Genomic DNA, 17,609 nt, shown 5'->3' with positions numbered 1-17,609 from the left:
GGTTTAGCCTGAGCCAGGAGGTCTGTCCTCAGTACCTTGCAGGTGGAGGGCGGAGAGGGGTACACTTTGCTAGGTTTAGCCTGAGCCAGGAGGTCTGACCTCAGTACCTTGCAGGTGGAGGGCGGGGAGGGGTACACTTTGCTAGGTTTAGCCTGAGCCAGGAGGTCTGACCTCAGTACCTTGCAGGTGGAGGGCAGAGAGGGGTACACTTTGCAGGGTTTAGCCTGAGCCAGGAGGTTTGACCTCAGTACCTTGCAGGTGGAGGGCGGAGAGGGGTACACTTTGCTAGGTTTAGCCTGAGCCAGGAGGTCTGACCTCAGTACCTTGCAGGTGGAGGGCGGGGAGGGGTACACTTTGCTAGGTTTAGCCTGAGTCAGGAGGTCTGACCTCAGTACCTTGCAGGAGAGAGGGATTGCTCACCCCAGGAGAAGAGTACTCCTTCTGCTTGGTTGGTAGGGGTATTGACCTCAGGTCCTTGGGGGAGGGCATTCATTGTGTTGGGGTAGGTAAGGGGCGGTGGGGGGGTGATGACTTAGGAACCCAGCGGAAGGACACTCACTGTGCCGGGGGGTGGGGGTGTTGACCTCAAGATCCTGGCTAATGGACACTTACTGTGGTGGGGGAGTGGGGTGTTGACCTCAGGACCCCAGCGGATGGACACTCACTGTGATGGGGGATGGGGGTGTTGACCTCAGGACCCCGGTGGACGGACACTCATTGTGTGATGGGGAATGGGGGTGTTGACCTCAGGACCCCGGTGGCCAGACGCTCACTGTGATGGGGGATGGGGGTGTTGACCTCAGGACCCTGGCGGACGGACACTCATTGTGTGATGGGGAATGGGGGTGTTGACCTCAGGACCCCGGTGGCCAGACGCTCACTGTGCCATGTTGCGCTTACAGCCAATGAATTTGTCCGGCACACGTCGTGGCAGCTGAGCCGTGTTTACCCGAGCGGTTTCCGAACTGATTCGTCCAATTTCAACCCCCAGGAGATGTGGAATGCCGGATGCCAAATTGGTATGTATCCGTTGGCAGGTCCTCCCAACCGCAGTGACAGAAATTCCAAAAACATGGTAACAGGACCTCCGAACCACGTTAACAGGACGTCCCAAAAATGGTAACAGGACCTCCAACCATGGAAAAGAGTCCTCTCAATCGCAGTAACAGGATGTCCCAACCTCAGCAACTGGTCCTCCCAACCATGACAACGGGTCCTCCCAACCGCGACAACGGGTCCTCCCAACCGCGACAACGGGTCCTCCCAACCGCGACAACGGGTCCTCCAAACCGCGACAACGGGTCCTCCCAACCGCGACAACGGGTCCTCCCAACCGCGACAACGGGTCCTCCCAACCGCGACAACGGGTCCTCCCAACCGCGACAACGGGTCCTCCCAACCGCGACAACGGGTCCTCCCAACCGCGACAACGGGTCCTCCCAACCGCGACAACGGGTCCTCCCATCTGTGGTAACGGGACCTCCCAACCATATCAACCACCATAACGGTGACCATACTGGTCACACAGGGATGGGCAGTGTCACAGTGATGCTTAGGGTCAAGGTGATGGTCGGGGTCATAGAAAGGTACAGAGTCACAGAGATGGTGGGGGTCACGTCAGAGGTCAGGGGTGAGTGGTTGCCTTGCTCCCCCCAGCATTGGGCATGGCTCTGACTAACCCTCCTCTCCCTCTTTCCCGTTGAGTTGCTTTGAACTTCCAGTCAGCCGGAGAGGAGATGGACTTGAACGACGGCCTTTTCACTCCCAATGGCCGCTGCGGCTTCGTGCTGAAACCAGCCTTCATGAGGTCGCAAGATTCCACCTTCGACCCTGACCACCCCCAGGAGACCCCTGGCTACCGGCCGCTCAACCTTGCCATCCAGGTGACTACTTACCACAATGCCCATCCAACCAGTCCGCCCCTGGCATTGTTCCAACCTGCCCGGATCCAACTACGGCACCTCACCAATCAGTTCAACCTTGGCATCTCATCAACCCATCCAGATACAACCCTGAAACCTCACCAACTTGTCCAATCCTGACACATCACCAACCCATCCGGTTCCAACCATGGCAGCTCACCAACTCATCTGGTTTCAACCATGGCACCTCACCAATCTGTCAGGTTCCAACCCTGGCATCTCTACTACCTGGATAACATTCCAACCTCTCTTGTTTTTTTTTAAACTTTATTTAATGATTTTATCACATGAATAAAACAAAAAAATTACATTTAAAGAAAAATAAAAATAAAGTAATTATTACAACACAGCATTAATGACCTAACTTAAATTAGTCTAACCCCCCCCATATATTCGACCACTAAAAAAAATCTATATATATAAAAACCCCCCCTTCCCCCCCAAAATAAAGAGTGAAGAATTAATAAAGTTAATAATATATATTAAAAAAACACTCACAAACAAAAAAAATAACATAAAAATACTAATAAAAAAGTTAGCAAATCTAAAATATCACATTTAAAGACATATTTAAATCAAACTTAATTGCATATACTTAACAAATGGAGTCCACTTCAGCTTATAAAAAGACATCTTATCTTGAATTGAAAAAGATATATTTTCCATAATTAAACAAGACTTCATCTCTAAATACCACCTATCTAAGGTTAATATATTTCTCTTTCCAAGTAAGCGCTATACATTTCTTGGCCACCGCTAAGGCTAAATAGATAAAAGAAATCTGATAATCATTTAAGCCTAAGTCAATTAATGATTGCATATTCCCTAATAAAAATATATCAGGATCTAATACAACATAGATATTATATAAACTATTAAAAATAGATTGAATACCTTTCCAAAACTGTTGCAATCGATCACAAAACCAAACAGTATGTAAAAAAGTATTGGCCGTCTGATCACAACGAAAACAACAATCTACCTTACTAAGACCAAATTTTTTTAATTTCTCTGGTGTTAAATATAATTGATGTATAAAATTATAATTAATCATCGCTAATCTAGCATTGATCAATTTCCGAATACTATTCTGACAAATTTCCATCCAGGCTTCTTCAGCTATTATAGAACCTAAATCTTTTCCCCATTTCAACTTATCTTTATCCCAATCTGTCTTGCTTTCATTTTCTTGTAAAATACAATACAAATCAGATATATACCCCTTTTTTGGTATGGAAAGTACATATTTCTCAAAACTAGTTTCAGGCAATAAAATCATATGTCGGCCACATAACTGTTTTACAAATGATCTTAACTGATAATACACAAATACAGAATTTCCACTAAAACCAAATTTCCTTTGTAATTCCTCAAAAGAACAAAAACATCCTTCAAAAAAACAATCTGATAAATTTTTTATTCCCTTCCTTTCCCATTGTTTCAAAGTAATATTGGAGACTGTAAAAGGAACAAGTTGATTATTATATAATGGCAATCGCCCAGACCATTTATTTTTAAGCCCCAATTTATCAAGTTTACTTGTCCATAAATTCAATAAATGTTTCAATATTGGTACATCATAAGTTCATAATAAATTTTTATTCCATCGAAACAAAATCTCATGGAAATTTTTCTAAAATAACTGCCATTTCTATCTTTGCCCAACTAGGTGGATCCTCCATATTCATTAATGCACGAAGAAATTTAAATTGAACTGCCTCATAATAATGCTGAAAATTCGGTAATCTCAAACCTCCAAATTGAAAATCCCACATCAACTTTCTCATTGCTACCCTCGGAAATTTTCCCTTCCATAAGAAGTCTCTAACTGCTTTATATAAATCCTTAAAAAAAATTTTTATTCCAACCTCTCTTGATGCTCCACAGGAGTCCCCATCTTCTTGCAGAAACTTGCTCCACTAAAACAGGCCATTTGCTCCCTTATCTCCATGCTAGCCCTTTCCCATGATTCTGCCATTCCGATGTGATGACACAAAATTCATCACCGCACCTTGGCATTTCAGCAGGGGACTAGAAGGTGGGAGAGTCCACCCAAGCAAGGGGGGGATGGGAGTTTATTGTCCTATACCCAAGTACAGTGTACGGATGCCCCGAACTTCCTACTTGCTGCAGCCACACAGGTAGAGAAGGTACATCAACTACAAAAATGTAAATTGCATTCCCATAATGTGCCAAGAGACAGAAATAGGTAATGTATTTAAAAGGATAGAGGAATAAATATTCACAGATGCAGTTAGTGCAAAAGGGTTATGTTTCAATAGTCCAGACAGATCTTTCATTGGTTCTGGAGTACATTTGCAGTTAGTGTAGTACAGGGAGGTTCAAGGGCCCAGATAGCTGTTGGAAAGAAACTGTTCTGTACCTTCTGCCTGAAGGGAGCTGTGAGAAGAGGTTGTGGCCAGAGTGATGGGGGTCCTTTACAATGTTGGCTGTCTTCTTGAGGCAGCGCCTCACGTAGACGTCTGCAGTGGAGGGGAGGTCAGAGTCCGTGATGGGCCCGACTGTGTTTGGTCCCTTCTGCATTCCAGGACACTCGAATTGTCAAACCAGGCTGTGATGAAACCAGTCAGTTTACTTCCCACAGGGTACCTGTAAAAGTTTGATTTGAAGTCAGGTCAAATCTCCTCAGCCTTCACAGGAAGTACAGGGGTTGATGGCCTTCTTCACAGTTGCCTTGATGTGCTGGCTCCAGGAGACCTTCTCTGATGTGTGGAGACCCAGTGACGGAAGGTTCTAACACCTTCCACCTCAGGTCGCCCACTTTGAGGAAAGATAATCATTCAACTGGAAATAATGCAAAAAGATTAACAAGCCTGTTACTCAGACTGGAAGGTTTAAATTATAAGGGGATGCTTGTTCGGGATGCAGAGGTGGGGACCTGGGGAGGAGATTTACAGAGATTTATCAAATCACAATACGGGAAACAGCCATAGTTTTTTGCCTCGAGTAGGGGAATTTAAAACCAGAGGGCATAGATTAAACACGAGAGGGCTAACATTTACAAGGTGTCTGTTGGGAAGAGACTTTGGTCATCAGGAGGAAACACTGTGAGAGCAGGTTGTGGTGGTTGGAGGTCAACCAAGTCAGCCCTGGGAGCACATCCAGGAGATCCTTGGCCAAAATCCTGGGCTCACCCATCGAACCACAGCACAATGCAGAACGGAAGCAGGCCCTTTAGTCCATCTAGTCTATGCTGAGTTGTTATTCTGCTGTCCCATCGACCTGCACCCAGACCATATCCCTCCGTACCCCTCCCATCCATGTGCCTGTCCAAATGTTTCTTAAATATCAAAATTGAGCCCACATTCACCACTTCAGCTGAGAGCTCATTCCACATTCCCATGTGAGAAGTTCCCCACAATGTTCTATTTAAATATTTCACCTTTCACCCTTAACCCATGTTCTTAGATCCTTGTTTCACCCAACCTCAGTGGAAAAAGCCTATCTACATTTACTCTATCTGATCCCCTCATAATTTTAAATACCTCAATCAAATCTCCCCTCATTCTTCTACACTCCAGGAAATAAAGTACTAACCCGTTTAACCTTTCCTAGTAATTCAGTTCCTTAAGTCAGGGCAACATCCTAGTAAATCTTCTCTGTGTAGTTCGGTGACCAGAACTGCACACAATGCTCCAACTTTGACCTCACCAATGTCTTATACCATAACATCCCAACTCCTGGACTCAATACTTTGATTTATGACGGCCAATGTGCCAAAAGCTCTCTTTACAACTCTGTCCACCTGTGACGCCATTTTCAAGGAATTATGCACCTGTATTCCCATATCCCTCTGTTCTACTGCACTCCTCAGGGCCCGACCACTTACTGTGTACGTCCTTTCTTGGTTTGTCCTTCCAAAGTGCAACCTGCATTAAATTCCATCTGCCATTTTTCAGCTCATTTTTCCAGCTGGTCCAGATCCTTCTGCAAACTTTGAAAACCTTCCTCATTGTCCACAACGCCTCCAATCTTAGTGTCACCTGCAAACTTGCTAATCTAATTTCCCACATTATCATCCAGATCATTGATACAGACAACAAACAACAATGAACATAGCACCGATCCCTGAAGCACCTCTCATCACAGGGCCTTCAGTCTGAGAGGTGATCATCCACCACTACTCTCTGGCTTCCCCCATAAAGCCAAAGTCTAATCCAGTTTACTATCTCATGTTGAACACTGGTTGACTGAACCTTCTTGACCAACCTATTTTGCTTTAACAGTGCCAGTTCAAAAATGGCACTGTTTGTAAGGAGTTGGTTCTCCCTGTGTCTGCATGGGTTTCCCCCAGGTGTTCCAATTTCCTTCCACTTTTAAAAATGTACAGTGATTGTAGGTTAATTAGTACATTTGAGGGGTGTGGGCTTGCGGGCCAGAAGGGCCTGTTACCATGCTGAATGTCTAAATTTTAAATTTAAATGTCCCATGTGGGACTTTGTCAAAGTCCTTACTGAAGTCCATGTAGACAACTTCCACAGCCTTTCCTTCGTCAACTTTTCTGGTAACCTCCTTGAAAAACTCTATCGGTTTGTTTAAACATTACCTACCACGCACAAAGCCATGTTGATAATCTCTAACACATTCGGTCCCAGAGAGAATGTGCAAACTCCACACAGACAGTGCCGGAGAGGGGGGATTGAACTGGGGTCTCTGGAGCTGCTCCAATCGCTGGGCCACTGTGTTGGATTCCCTTTGTCTCATGGCCCTTCTCTCTCTCTCCCCTTCAGGTGATCAGTGGCCAACAGCTGCCCAAAGTAGCCAACAGCAAGCAGGGTTCCATCGTGGATCCTCTGGTGAGGGTGGAGATCCATGGAGTTCCCATGGACAACGGGAAGCAGGAGACCAAGTATATCGACAACAACGGTACACACCCTCCCTCCGCCTCTGCCCCCAAATTCCACAGCTGCCTCCTGCTGTTGACCCTCCCCAGATCCCCATCACTCCTTCATTTTCACTACCTACACCTTCCCCCCCCTCTTGATATGAGAGGAGATCAACAGTGCTTCAGATGAATAACTGATGGTATTAGTTCAGTTAGACACAGTCTTTCCCCCAGGGTATGGGAGTCTCAATGTCAGGAGTTACGGTGAGAGGGAGCCTGTGGGGCAAACAAGATGCTGTGGAAGTAGTGCGGGAACACAAAATCTCAGCAGGTCATGCAGTATCCACAGGAAGGGAAGAGCAGATCCTAAAATCAGGCGAATATCTGAGTCAGAAGGTGGGGTGAGGGGGGAAGGGCATAGGTTAGCAGGCGACACAAGGGGGAGAAAGATGCTGAGAGATAGGGGAAGGGGTCAGAGATCTCTCTGACAGGAGATGGAAGGGAAAGGTGTTGGGAGCTGGAAGAAGGGAAGGAGAGGTTATGTAAGTGGGAGGCCATGTCATGAGGTACAGGTGAATGGAGGGTGGCCATTGTTGTGCCTCTGTCCAAGAGGGTCTCCAGGGAAAAGCCTGGGAAACTACAAGCCAGTGAGGCCAATATCTGTGGTTGGTAAGTAACTGGAGAAGATTCCAAGGGAGAAGATGTATGTGCACTTGGGTGGACAAGGGCAGATTGAGGATAGCCAGAACGGTTTTAAATTTAAAATTTTTAAAGTTAAACACACAGCATGGTAACAGGTCCTTCTGGCCCACAAGCCCGTGCCACCAAATTGACTCCCAATTAACCTACCTCCCGATATGTTTTGAAGTGTGGGAGGAAACCGGAGCCCCCAGGGAAAACCCACGCGGACACAGGGGGAACGTACAAACTCCTTACAGTCAGCGCGGGATTCGAACCCCAGTCCTGATCGCTGGTACTGTAACAGCGTTGCACTCACTACAACACCAACTAGGCCGGTGCTAGGCCGGTAAATCAAATCTCACAAATTTGATTGGTTTTTTGAAGTTGTGACCAAGAAAGTTGATGAGGGCATTGTTGATATTGATTTTAGCAAGGCATTTGCCAAGACCCCACACAATAAGGTTGTCACAGGTAGATAGGGTGGTCTAAAAGGCTTTTGGCACATTGGCCTTCATCAGTCAGGAGGATGAGTACAGAAGTTTGGGGGGTCATGTTGCAGTTCTACAAGACGTTGGAGAGGCCCCATTTGGAGCCTTGTGTTCTGTTTGGGTCACTGGCTGCAGGGAAGATGTCATCGAAGAGTTGGAGAGGGTGCAGAGATTGATGAGGAGGGGGCCTGAACTACAGGGAGATGTTGAGCAGGCTGGGGTTTTATTCCTTGGAGTGCAGGAGGATGAGGGGAGATCTCACAGAGGGGGACAAGATCATGAGAGGATTAGATCAGGTGCACGCAGAGAGTCTTTTGCCCAGAGTAGAGGAATCAGTGACCAGAGAACATGGGTTTAAGGTGAGGGGGAGAGGTTTAACAGGAACCTGAGGGGGTAATGTTTTTCACAGAGGGTGGTGGGTGTGTGGAATGGGCTGGCAGAGGAGGGGGTTGAGGCGGACACCAGTGCAACATTTAAGAAATGTTTGGATGAATCTATGGATAGGATGGGTTTAGAGGGACATGGGCCAAACACAGGCAGGTGGGATGAGTGTGGGTGGGATATTTTGGTCAGTGTAAGCAGGATGGGCTGAAGGGCCTGATTCCACACTGCCGGACTTTCACTTTAACAGTGGGAGGTGAAGTTAATAGAAATTAGAAAAGCTGATATTGATGCTGTCTTGTTGGGGCAATTTTTTCACACAAAGGGTGGTGGGTGCGAGGAACAAACTGCCAGAGGACAATTTCAACATTTAAAAGGCGTTTGGACATGAACACGGAGGGGAAGGTTTAGAGGGAGATGTCTCAGTTAGACACCAGGTCAGCATGGACTAGTTGTGTGACATTTCCATTCAGTCCAGATCTCTGACTCTTCAGTTCCAATTCTGTCGTGTTACAGAAAATGAAACAAAGGGCACAGATTTTGGATAGTTAGCAGAAATTTTGGGGAGTTGCTCGGATCTGGGAGCTCTGACTGACGAGTCAAGTCGTCAAATTAAGTTTATTGTCATATGACTGTACAACTCGACAAAACAGTGTTCTCAGGACCTCGGTGCAAAACATGCAGACACAATCAGATATAACACACAGACAGACAAATGATACATATGCAGGACAAGTATTCATATATATAAATAAATATTGTTTTATGATTACGAGAGTCTCAGAGGGTCAGTGGGAGCAGCTCCTTTGGTCGTTCTCCCTGCCTGTGGGAAGAAGCTCTTCCTCACCCTAGTGGTCCTGGCTCTGATCCTCCTGCTGAACAGCTGAAAAGTGCCACGTGCAGGGTGGAAAGGGTCCTCTTTTGCATGCCCTCTTCAGACAACAAGGTGGGGGTGGGGGGGGAGCAGCTATAATGGGAGCTTTGAAAGTGGATAAATAATGTTGGGGAAATTCATAGGAAACTGAGGGGAGTATGATCCATTGGAGAGCCCATTCACAGAGTGAAGCTCCCTTCACACCATCCCATCACATACTCCTGGGGTCAGACTAGACACAGAGTGAAGCTCCCTGCACACTGTCCCATCACACACTCCTGGAGCAAGGATAATGCAATAACACTCATTCCCTCAGTTCTGGTCACCTCATTATAGGAAGGATGTGGAAGCTGCGGAGAGGGTGCAGAGGAGATTTACCAGAATGTTGCCTGGATTGGGAAACAAGTTTCATGAGGCAAGGTTAGCAAAGCTGGGACTTTTTCTTTGGGTGAGTGGAGACTTAATCAAGGTCTAAAAGATTTAGGGTGGCCATTTCCAAATTTCCAAAATGGAAGCCCTCCCTCTAAGCTGTGAACGTGCACAAGTGGAAGTACTGTGTGCACATTTGTTCCCACTGGCCATTTGTGCAAGTGTGCACAAAACGTGCGCATCTTAGAACATCAAAAAAGTTAACCACGCTGTCTCCAACTCTCCACACCACCACAGTCCACTACATTAATGTAAAAGTGTTTTTTAAATTTATTTTTTATTGAAGTTTAAGCAAACATTTCCATAAGATGTGTCTCAGATATTATTCACATTTGTCATGATTTTCTACGTAATTATTTATCTGAGGTAAACACATACAAAAAGAAGAAGAAAGACAGAACAAGGCAAAGAAGAAAACTACATGTAGGGAATGATTTTTTTTTACACACATGATCATTGATTTGTAAGAATAAGGTCAGTCCCTTTTTGTGGATTCTGCCCCTTGTCCTCTATTTGGGTGTGTATGACCCCAAAATGGAGGACAATTAACGCCCTGCTCGAGGTGGCACTTGACGGAGAACAGAGTCCTCCAAAGCTGGACTGTCAGGCCTAAATCCAGACAAAAGACCACCCTAAGATTCTGAGAGGCATAGATAGGGTGGACAGCCAGTGCCTGTTTCCCAGGGCAGGAATGGCAAACACCAGAGGTCGTGCGTACAAAGTGAAGGGAGGGAAGTTTAGGGGAGGGATCAGGGTAGGTTTTTTATCCACAGAGTTGTGTGGGCCTGGAATGCCTTGCCGGGGATGGTGGTGGAGGCTGGAACATTAGGGGGATTTGACCCTTAGGCACATGGATGGAAGAAGAATTGAGGGTTACGAATGGTTTAGTACTTTTTTGGGGTGGGGGGGGGAATGTGTGGGACAGCACAACATCGAGGGCCGAAGGGCCTGTACTGTGCTGTAATGTTCTAACTCCAAAGATCAGGATCCAGAATCAAAACTCTGCTTCATGTGTAATTGTATCTGGTCACCCACAGGTGGCATGTTCCTGCTCAGTGGCACAAAACTGCTCCCCCTGTTGACAGAAATATGAAATAACAGCAAAAAAATTATAAAAAGCTGCAGATTCTGGAATCCTGAGACAAAACAGAAAAATGCTGTGTTGGTGTGGGAATGAGGCGGGACATTGAAATGGAAGGCCACTGGGAGGTCCACATTATTGCTGTGGACAGAACGGAGGTGCTCAATGAAGCAATCTCCTAGTCTGTGTCCAGTCTCTCCAATGTAAAGGAGACCCCAACGGCAGCACCGGATGCAGTAGATGGCCCGACAGATTCTCCTGGAAGGACTGTTTGGGGGCCCCGAATGATGCTGAGGAAGAAGGTGTGGGTGCAAGTGGAGCATCTCCTGTGGTCACAGGGGTGGGTGCCAAGGGGATGATTGGTGGAGAGGGAGTCAAGGAGGGAGTGGAGAGTGGAAGAAAGGGCAAGATGTGTTTGGTGGTGAGATCATGTTGTATGTGGTGAAAATGGTGGAGGGTAATAAATTGAATGCAGAGGTTGATGGGGTGGTTGGAGAGGACAAAAGGAATCCTGTCCTTGTTGCATGTAGGGACAGAGCAGATGTAAGGGTAATGGAGGATATGTGGGTGAGCACTGGGTTGATGGTGGTGGAGGGAAAGCCTTGCTGTTTGAAGAAGGAGGGCATCTCTGACGATCTGGCATGGATGTCCTCATCCTGGAAGCAGATGTGACGGAGACGGAGGAATGAAGAGAATGGAATGGAATCCTTACAGGGGACAGGGAGGGAAGAGGGGCAGTCGAGCTGGTAGGTAGTAGAAAATGTCTGTCAAGATTTTGTCTCCCGAGATGGAGACACAGAGATCGAGAAAAGGGAGAGTGTTGCTGGAGATGGACCAAATGAATACGAGGTCAGGGTGGAAGTTGGCAGCAAAGTGGATGAAGTCAACGAGCTTTTCATGAGGGCAGCAACAGAATGGTCATCAATGTAGCGGAGGAAGAGTTGAGGGGCCTTCCCTGTGTAGGTTTGTTCCATAGATTTCTCCACACAGCCCACAAAAAGGCAGGCATAGCCCATTTTTGTTCACCCAGTGCTTCCTTTCCCTTGCCCCACCCTTCCACTTCCCCCCTCCCCCATTGCCCATTTAGGATTTAACCCGGTATGGTGTGAGACACTGAGCTTCGTCGTCCACGTTCCGGAACTGGCCTTGGTGCGTTTCCTGGTTGAGGACTACGACTTGACTTCGAAGAATGACTTTGTGGGTCAGTTCACCCTGCCGCTGTCCTCTATGAAGGAAGGTGAGGTCCTGGGCAGACCCTGGCACTGCATTCAACATGGCCACCCTTGGAACCACCCCACGGGGTCACAGATTCTCTCCTGACCCCAGTACTGCATCGAGCATGGTCACCCCTGGAACCACCCCACGGGGTCACAGATTCTCTCCTGACCCCAGTACTGCATCGAGCATGGAACCACCCCACGGGGTCACAGATTTCCCCCTGACCCCGGCACTGCACCGAGCACAGTCACCCCTGGATCCTTCCCCCTGGAAATGGTCAGGTACTGAGGCCCCTCCCCAGGAAATAAGACCATCCCTTCCCTTTTTAAGAGTGACCTTTGCAATCTTCCAGTCCTCTGGAATCATGTCAGAATCCACTGGTCTTGGAAGATCATTACTAATGCCTCCACAATCTCTATTGATATCAAGGATGCATTCCATCTGGTCCAGGAGATTTGTCCACCCTTGGACCTTTCAGCTTCCCAAGCACCTTCTCTCTGGTGATCGTGACTGCACTCCCCTCTCTTCCCTGACAGCCTTGAAGGACCAGTACACTGCGAATGTCTTCCACAGTGAAGACTGATCCAAAGTACTCATTGAGTTCCTCTATCATCTCCTTGTCTCCCATTACAGTTTCTCCAGTGTCAATTTCTATTGTTTCTAATCATACCCATTTTCTACTCTTAACGTACTTAAATAGCTTTTTGATATTATTTGCTAGTTTCCTTTCAAATTCTTAATTACCTCTGTAAGCTTTTAATAGCTTTCCAGCCCTCAGCAGGTCAGGTAGCATCTGTGGAAGCAGAGGGGTGGTCAATGCAGGGTTCCGACGCGAAGCCTCCACAGATGCTGCCTGGTCAAAGTTCCGCCAGCTCTCTTCTTACTCTGGATAGGTTACATCCCACCAATAAGAACACAAGAAGCAGGAGTCAGCCATCCGGCCCATCGAGCCTGCTCCACCGTTCAATAAGACCACAGCCGATGTGGCCATGGATTCAGCTCCACCAACACGCCTGTCCCCATAATCCTTAATTCCCCTACTATGCAAAAATCTACCTGTGTCTTAAACACGTTTAATGAAGCAGCCTCTACTGCTTCCTTGGGCAGAGAATTCCACTGCTTCCCTTCTGACTGGAAGAAGCAGTTCTCCACATCTCCATCTTAAATTTTCTCCCCTGGATGTAACACTATGTCCCCAAGTTCTAGTCTCACCTGCCAGTGCTTCCATCTTATCCATTTCTTTCATAAAATTATGTTTCTATAAGATCTCTCATCCTTCTAAGCCTCAGTGTATATAGTCCCAGGCAACCTAATCTCTCCCTATAAAAAACTCCTTCATTTCCAGAATCCACCTGGTGAACCCCCTCTGTTCTACCTCCAAAGCCAGTACATCTTTCTTCGAGTCAGGAGACCAGAACTGCACGCAGTTCTCCAGATGCAGCCTCACCAGGACCCTGAACAGTTGCAGCATCACCTCCCTACTCCTAAATTCGACCCCTCCAGCAATGAAGGCCAACGTCCCATTTGTCTTCTTGATGCCCTGCAGCACCCGCAAACCCACCTTTTGTGATTCGTGCATCAGCCCTCCCGGGTCTGTCTGCACAGCAATGTGCTGCTATCTTCCATCATTGAGAAGGATGGAGGAGGGGAGAGGATGGAGGAGGGGAGAGGAGTGGGGAGGGAAAGGACGGAGGGGAGGGGGTTGGGGAGTAGTAGGGAAGGACAGGAGAGGAGGAGTGGGGAAGGATGGAGGATGAGCCAGGGAAGTGGGGGGGATTGAGGACCAGGTGACTGCCTGTCTGACTGCCTGCTTTGCCTCCTGATAGGGTACAGACATGTCCACTTGCTGTCAAAGGATGGAACCAGCATCCCCCCTGCCTCACTCTTCGTGCACATCAGCATCACTGAGGTCGCGGGGAGATAGTGAGGAATACGTCCCCTCCTCACCTCCCCTCCCTACGTCCCCTCCTCATCTCCCCTCCCTACGTCCCCTCCTCACCTTCCCTCCCTATGCCCCCTCATCTCCCCTCCCCTCCCCTCCCTACGTCCCCTCCTCATCTCCCCTGCCCCCTTCCTCACCTCCCTTTCCCTCACCTCACCACCCTTCTCCAAACCTCCCCTACTGACCCCTCACCCACCCTTCTCCACTCCCCACCCCTTTCTGTCGCCCCCCCTTCCCCAACACCTTCCACTCCCACAACAGCACACCTCCCTGACCCTTTCTCACCCACCTCCCATCTCCTCATTTCACCCCCTCCCCACCTTCCCTCTTCACTCTCCTTCCCTCCTTGACACCTCCCCTCCACACCTCCTCTCCTCATCCCTCTCCCCCCCGCCCCTCCCCCAGAGGGGCACTGCCATCTGTGCAATATTTTTAACCATTATTTATAGTTCAGCTGTGACGTTTTAATGCAGGTCAAAGGTCAGCAGGATCACCAATAATCACTGGCTCATTAAATGGGGGGAAGGAGGATGGGAGGAGGTAGGCAAAAAGATTGAGGAACTGAATATCCTCCTGCTGTCCCTGCGACAGGTTAGAGGGGCTGAATGGCTTCCTGGGCTGAGGATGTTGCCCTGGGATCAGGTGACTTTTCCGCCCAGGATGCGTGGGATTCCCAGGAGGGAGACTGGACCATGCGGGACACCAGGTTTCAATTGCCTGGTCCGAGCCCCACCACTCTGAGTTTAAAAATAATCGTGCCCTACACTTCCCAATGACACTTCCCCCTCTCGCGCTTTAAACGCAGGTCCTCCAGTGTGTGGCATTTCCACCTGACTCTCAACCCATCTCAGGTCTCCAGCCTCCCCAGCCTCCGATGCTCAGGGGAAAACAGCCTTCATCACCACCCTCTAATCCAGGCACCAGCCTGGTAAACCTCTCCTGTACACTTTCCAAATCCACCACACAGCAGCACGGTTAACATTGCGATTAGTGCAGTGCTATTACATGCCCACGAAAAGGGTTCGAATCCGCCACTGTCAGTAAAGAGTAAAGCTCGAATGTCTGGTTGAAGTAAAAACACAAATCTGGAGAATCTCAGCAGGTCAAACCATATACTTCATGCAGCAAAGATAGATACATCATCAACATTTCTGGCTTGAGCCCTTCATCAAGTTTTGGACAAAATGTAGGCAGGCGCGCGACTCGGGGGGCCTGGCGACATTTTGTTCACACCTTGATGAGGGGCTCAACCCCAGAATATTGAGTATGCATCTTTATCTTTGCTGAATAAGGTATATGGTTTGACCTGCTGAGTTTCTCCAACTTTGTGTTTTTGCTGTCTGTGTGGAGTTTGTACATTCTCCCCATGTTTGTATGGGTTTCCTCCAAGGGATCCAGTTTCCTCCCACCCATCAGAACGTACAAGTGTTGGAGGTTAATTGGTGGATTTGGGGGAGCACAGGTTTGTGGGCCGGAAGGGCCTGTTACTGTGCTGTACGTCTAAATTTAAATTTAAACCCTGCCTGTCTTTGGGGTAACCAGAACTGAATATCGTGGGCTGTGGGCCTCGTTCTGAGACCTGCACCTTGGCAAGGACATCCTTTGGCTAGGACGTAGAAGAATGATCCCGGTACAGGTGCCTTCACTTCTGTGGAGAGACAGGAGAAGCAGGGCCTGTTCACTGTTCTCTTCACCCAGAGTGAGATGGACTGGTCAGCATGGATGAGTTGGACCGAAGGGCCTTTCATGCTGCTAAACTCTGACTAATGACCTCAGGGAAGGATAAGGGGCAATTTAACATGAATGTTCAAAATCAGGAAGTGAGTGCTGCGAGGTTGGAGATGAGAGGTCACAGGTCGATGGTGACTGGATAGAAGAGCAAAAGGGAGAGCATCTGAGGACTGGTGGCATCTATTGTTCGCTCCTCACATCCCCTGAACTGAGTGGGCTGCCTCAAAAGGTGTGCCTGACCTGGAGGGGTACATCTGAGGCAAACCGTCAACCTCCCGCTGCCTCCGGAGACTGCTGGCATCTTAAAGAACCCGTCTCACCCCCACTTCCATCGGGCAGGAGACACCTGAGTTTGCTTACACCAACCTCCAGATCAAGGAGAGTTTCTTTCCTGATGATATCAGACTCTTGAATGGACCCCTTATTGGTAATGACCTTGAACTCGATCCCCTCCACGATTTGACGACTGGAGCAACACTCCTTCCACTCTTGTTTTATTTGTCTATTTATTCATTATTTATTGCACTACATTGCTGTTCTATATATAGTTTGACTTTCTTGGATAGCACGCACAACCGAGTACTTACTGTATCAGTACACATGACAATAAACAATTCATTCCTTCGTCTACTCATTTATTTCAGCTGGGCATGGCTGGTCGACCTTCTCCGGAGACCTTTGCACTCAGGTCACTGGCCTATCACATACTGAGTGCTGGGCTGTGCTGCCCGTAAGGGCAAGCACAGGCAGGATGGGTGCAATGGGTGGTTGTGCATGATCCCACAATAGGTCTGGACCTCGGGAAGAGCAGGGACCCCATTGTCTGTGACTCCCAGAGGTGAGGCACCCTCCTTGCTCCATGCCTCTCTGCGAGTACCTCTCCTGCTTTTACTGTGGAGTAATGCGTGAGAACTGGGGAACACAGGGCAGTCAATGGTAGAGTCTTGAGAACGGTCAGGATTACAGTTAAAGAGATGCTGATACATATGAAGGTAGGAAAACCTCCTGGGCCTGATTAGATCTATCCGAGGACACAGCTGGAAGCTGCAGAAGACATTGCAGGTGCCCTGGCTGAGATTTATGCAGTCGTGGTCTCTACTAAGGCCTTTGACAAGGTCGCACATGGGAGGTTATTCAATGCTGGGTATTCATGGTGAAGTAGTGAACTGGATTTGACAATGGCTGGACAGGAGAAGCCAGGGAGTAGTGGTGGATGATGCTTCTCAGACTGGAGGCCTGTAACTAGTGGTGCCTCAGGGATTGGTGCTGGGACCATTGTCATTTGTTGTCTATATCAATGATCTGGATGATAATGTGATCAATTGGATCAACAAGTTTGCAGGTGACAGTAAGATTGGAGGCGTTGTGGACAGTGAAGAAGGTTTTCAAAGGTTGCAGAAGGATTTGGACCAACTGGAAAAATGGGCTGAAAAATGGCCGATGGAATTTAATGCAGACAAGTGTGAGGTGTTGCACTTTGGAAGGACAAACCAAGAAAGGACGTACACGGTAAATGGTCGGGCACTGAGGAGTGTGGTAGAACAGAAGGATCTGGGAATACAGATACATAATTCCCTGAAAGTGGCATCACAGGTGGACAGGGTTTAAAAGAGAGCTTTTGGCATCTTGGCCATCATAAATCAAAGTATTGAGTACAGGAGTAACGATGTTATGGTGAAGTTGTATAAGACATTGGTGAGGTGGAATTTTGAGGATTGTGTGCAGTTTTGGTTACCTAACAACAGGAAGGATATCAATAAGATAGAAAGAGTGCAGAGAAGATTTGCTAGGATGTTGCCCAGACTTCAGGAACTGAGTTACAGGGAAAGGTTAAACAGGTTAGGACTTTATTCTCTGGAGCGAAGAAGAATGAGGGGAGATTTGCTGGAGGTATTTAAAATTATGAGGGTAGGTGAGATACAAACTAGAGGACATGGGATAAGGGTGAAAGGAAAAGGTTTAGGGGGAACATGAGGGGAAACCTCTTCACACAGAGAGTGATGGGGGTGTGGAACA

The 17,609-nt window shown here is 47.9% G+C and overlaps 1 protein-coding gene across 1 annotated transcript in view; it reads left to right on the top strand.

Annotated features, from left to right (window-relative positions):
- plcd4b (phospholipase C, delta 4b) overlaps positions 1-16,223 on the top strand; it is a 48,830-nt gene extending 32,607 nt beyond the window's left edge. The window contains exons 11-15 of the mRNA XM_069936010.1: positions 903-1,019; positions 1,705-1,883; positions 6,674-6,809; positions 11,790-11,939; positions 13,747-16,223. Of these exons, the coding sequence (XP_069792111.1) occupies positions 903-1,019; positions 1,705-1,883; positions 6,674-6,809; positions 11,790-11,939; positions 13,747-13,844 (680 nt within the window). The 3' untranslated portion in view covers positions 13,845-16,223. The remainder of the gene's footprint in view (positions 1-902; positions 1,020-1,704; positions 1,884-6,673; positions 6,810-11,789; positions 11,940-13,746) is intronic.
- Positions 16,224-17,609: the final 1,386 nt, after the last annotated feature.

Source organism: Narcine bancroftii, chromosome 4 (assembly GCF_036971445.1).
Source record: "Narcine bancroftii isolate sNarBan1 chromosome 4, sNarBan1.hap1, whole genome shotgun sequence".
Classification (NCBI taxonomy): Eukaryota; Metazoa; Chordata; class Chondrichthyes; order Torpediniformes; family Narcinidae; genus Narcine; species Narcine bancroftii.
Note: the sequence above shows the minus strand (reverse complement) of the source record. Positions and strands in the feature narration are given on the sequence as shown.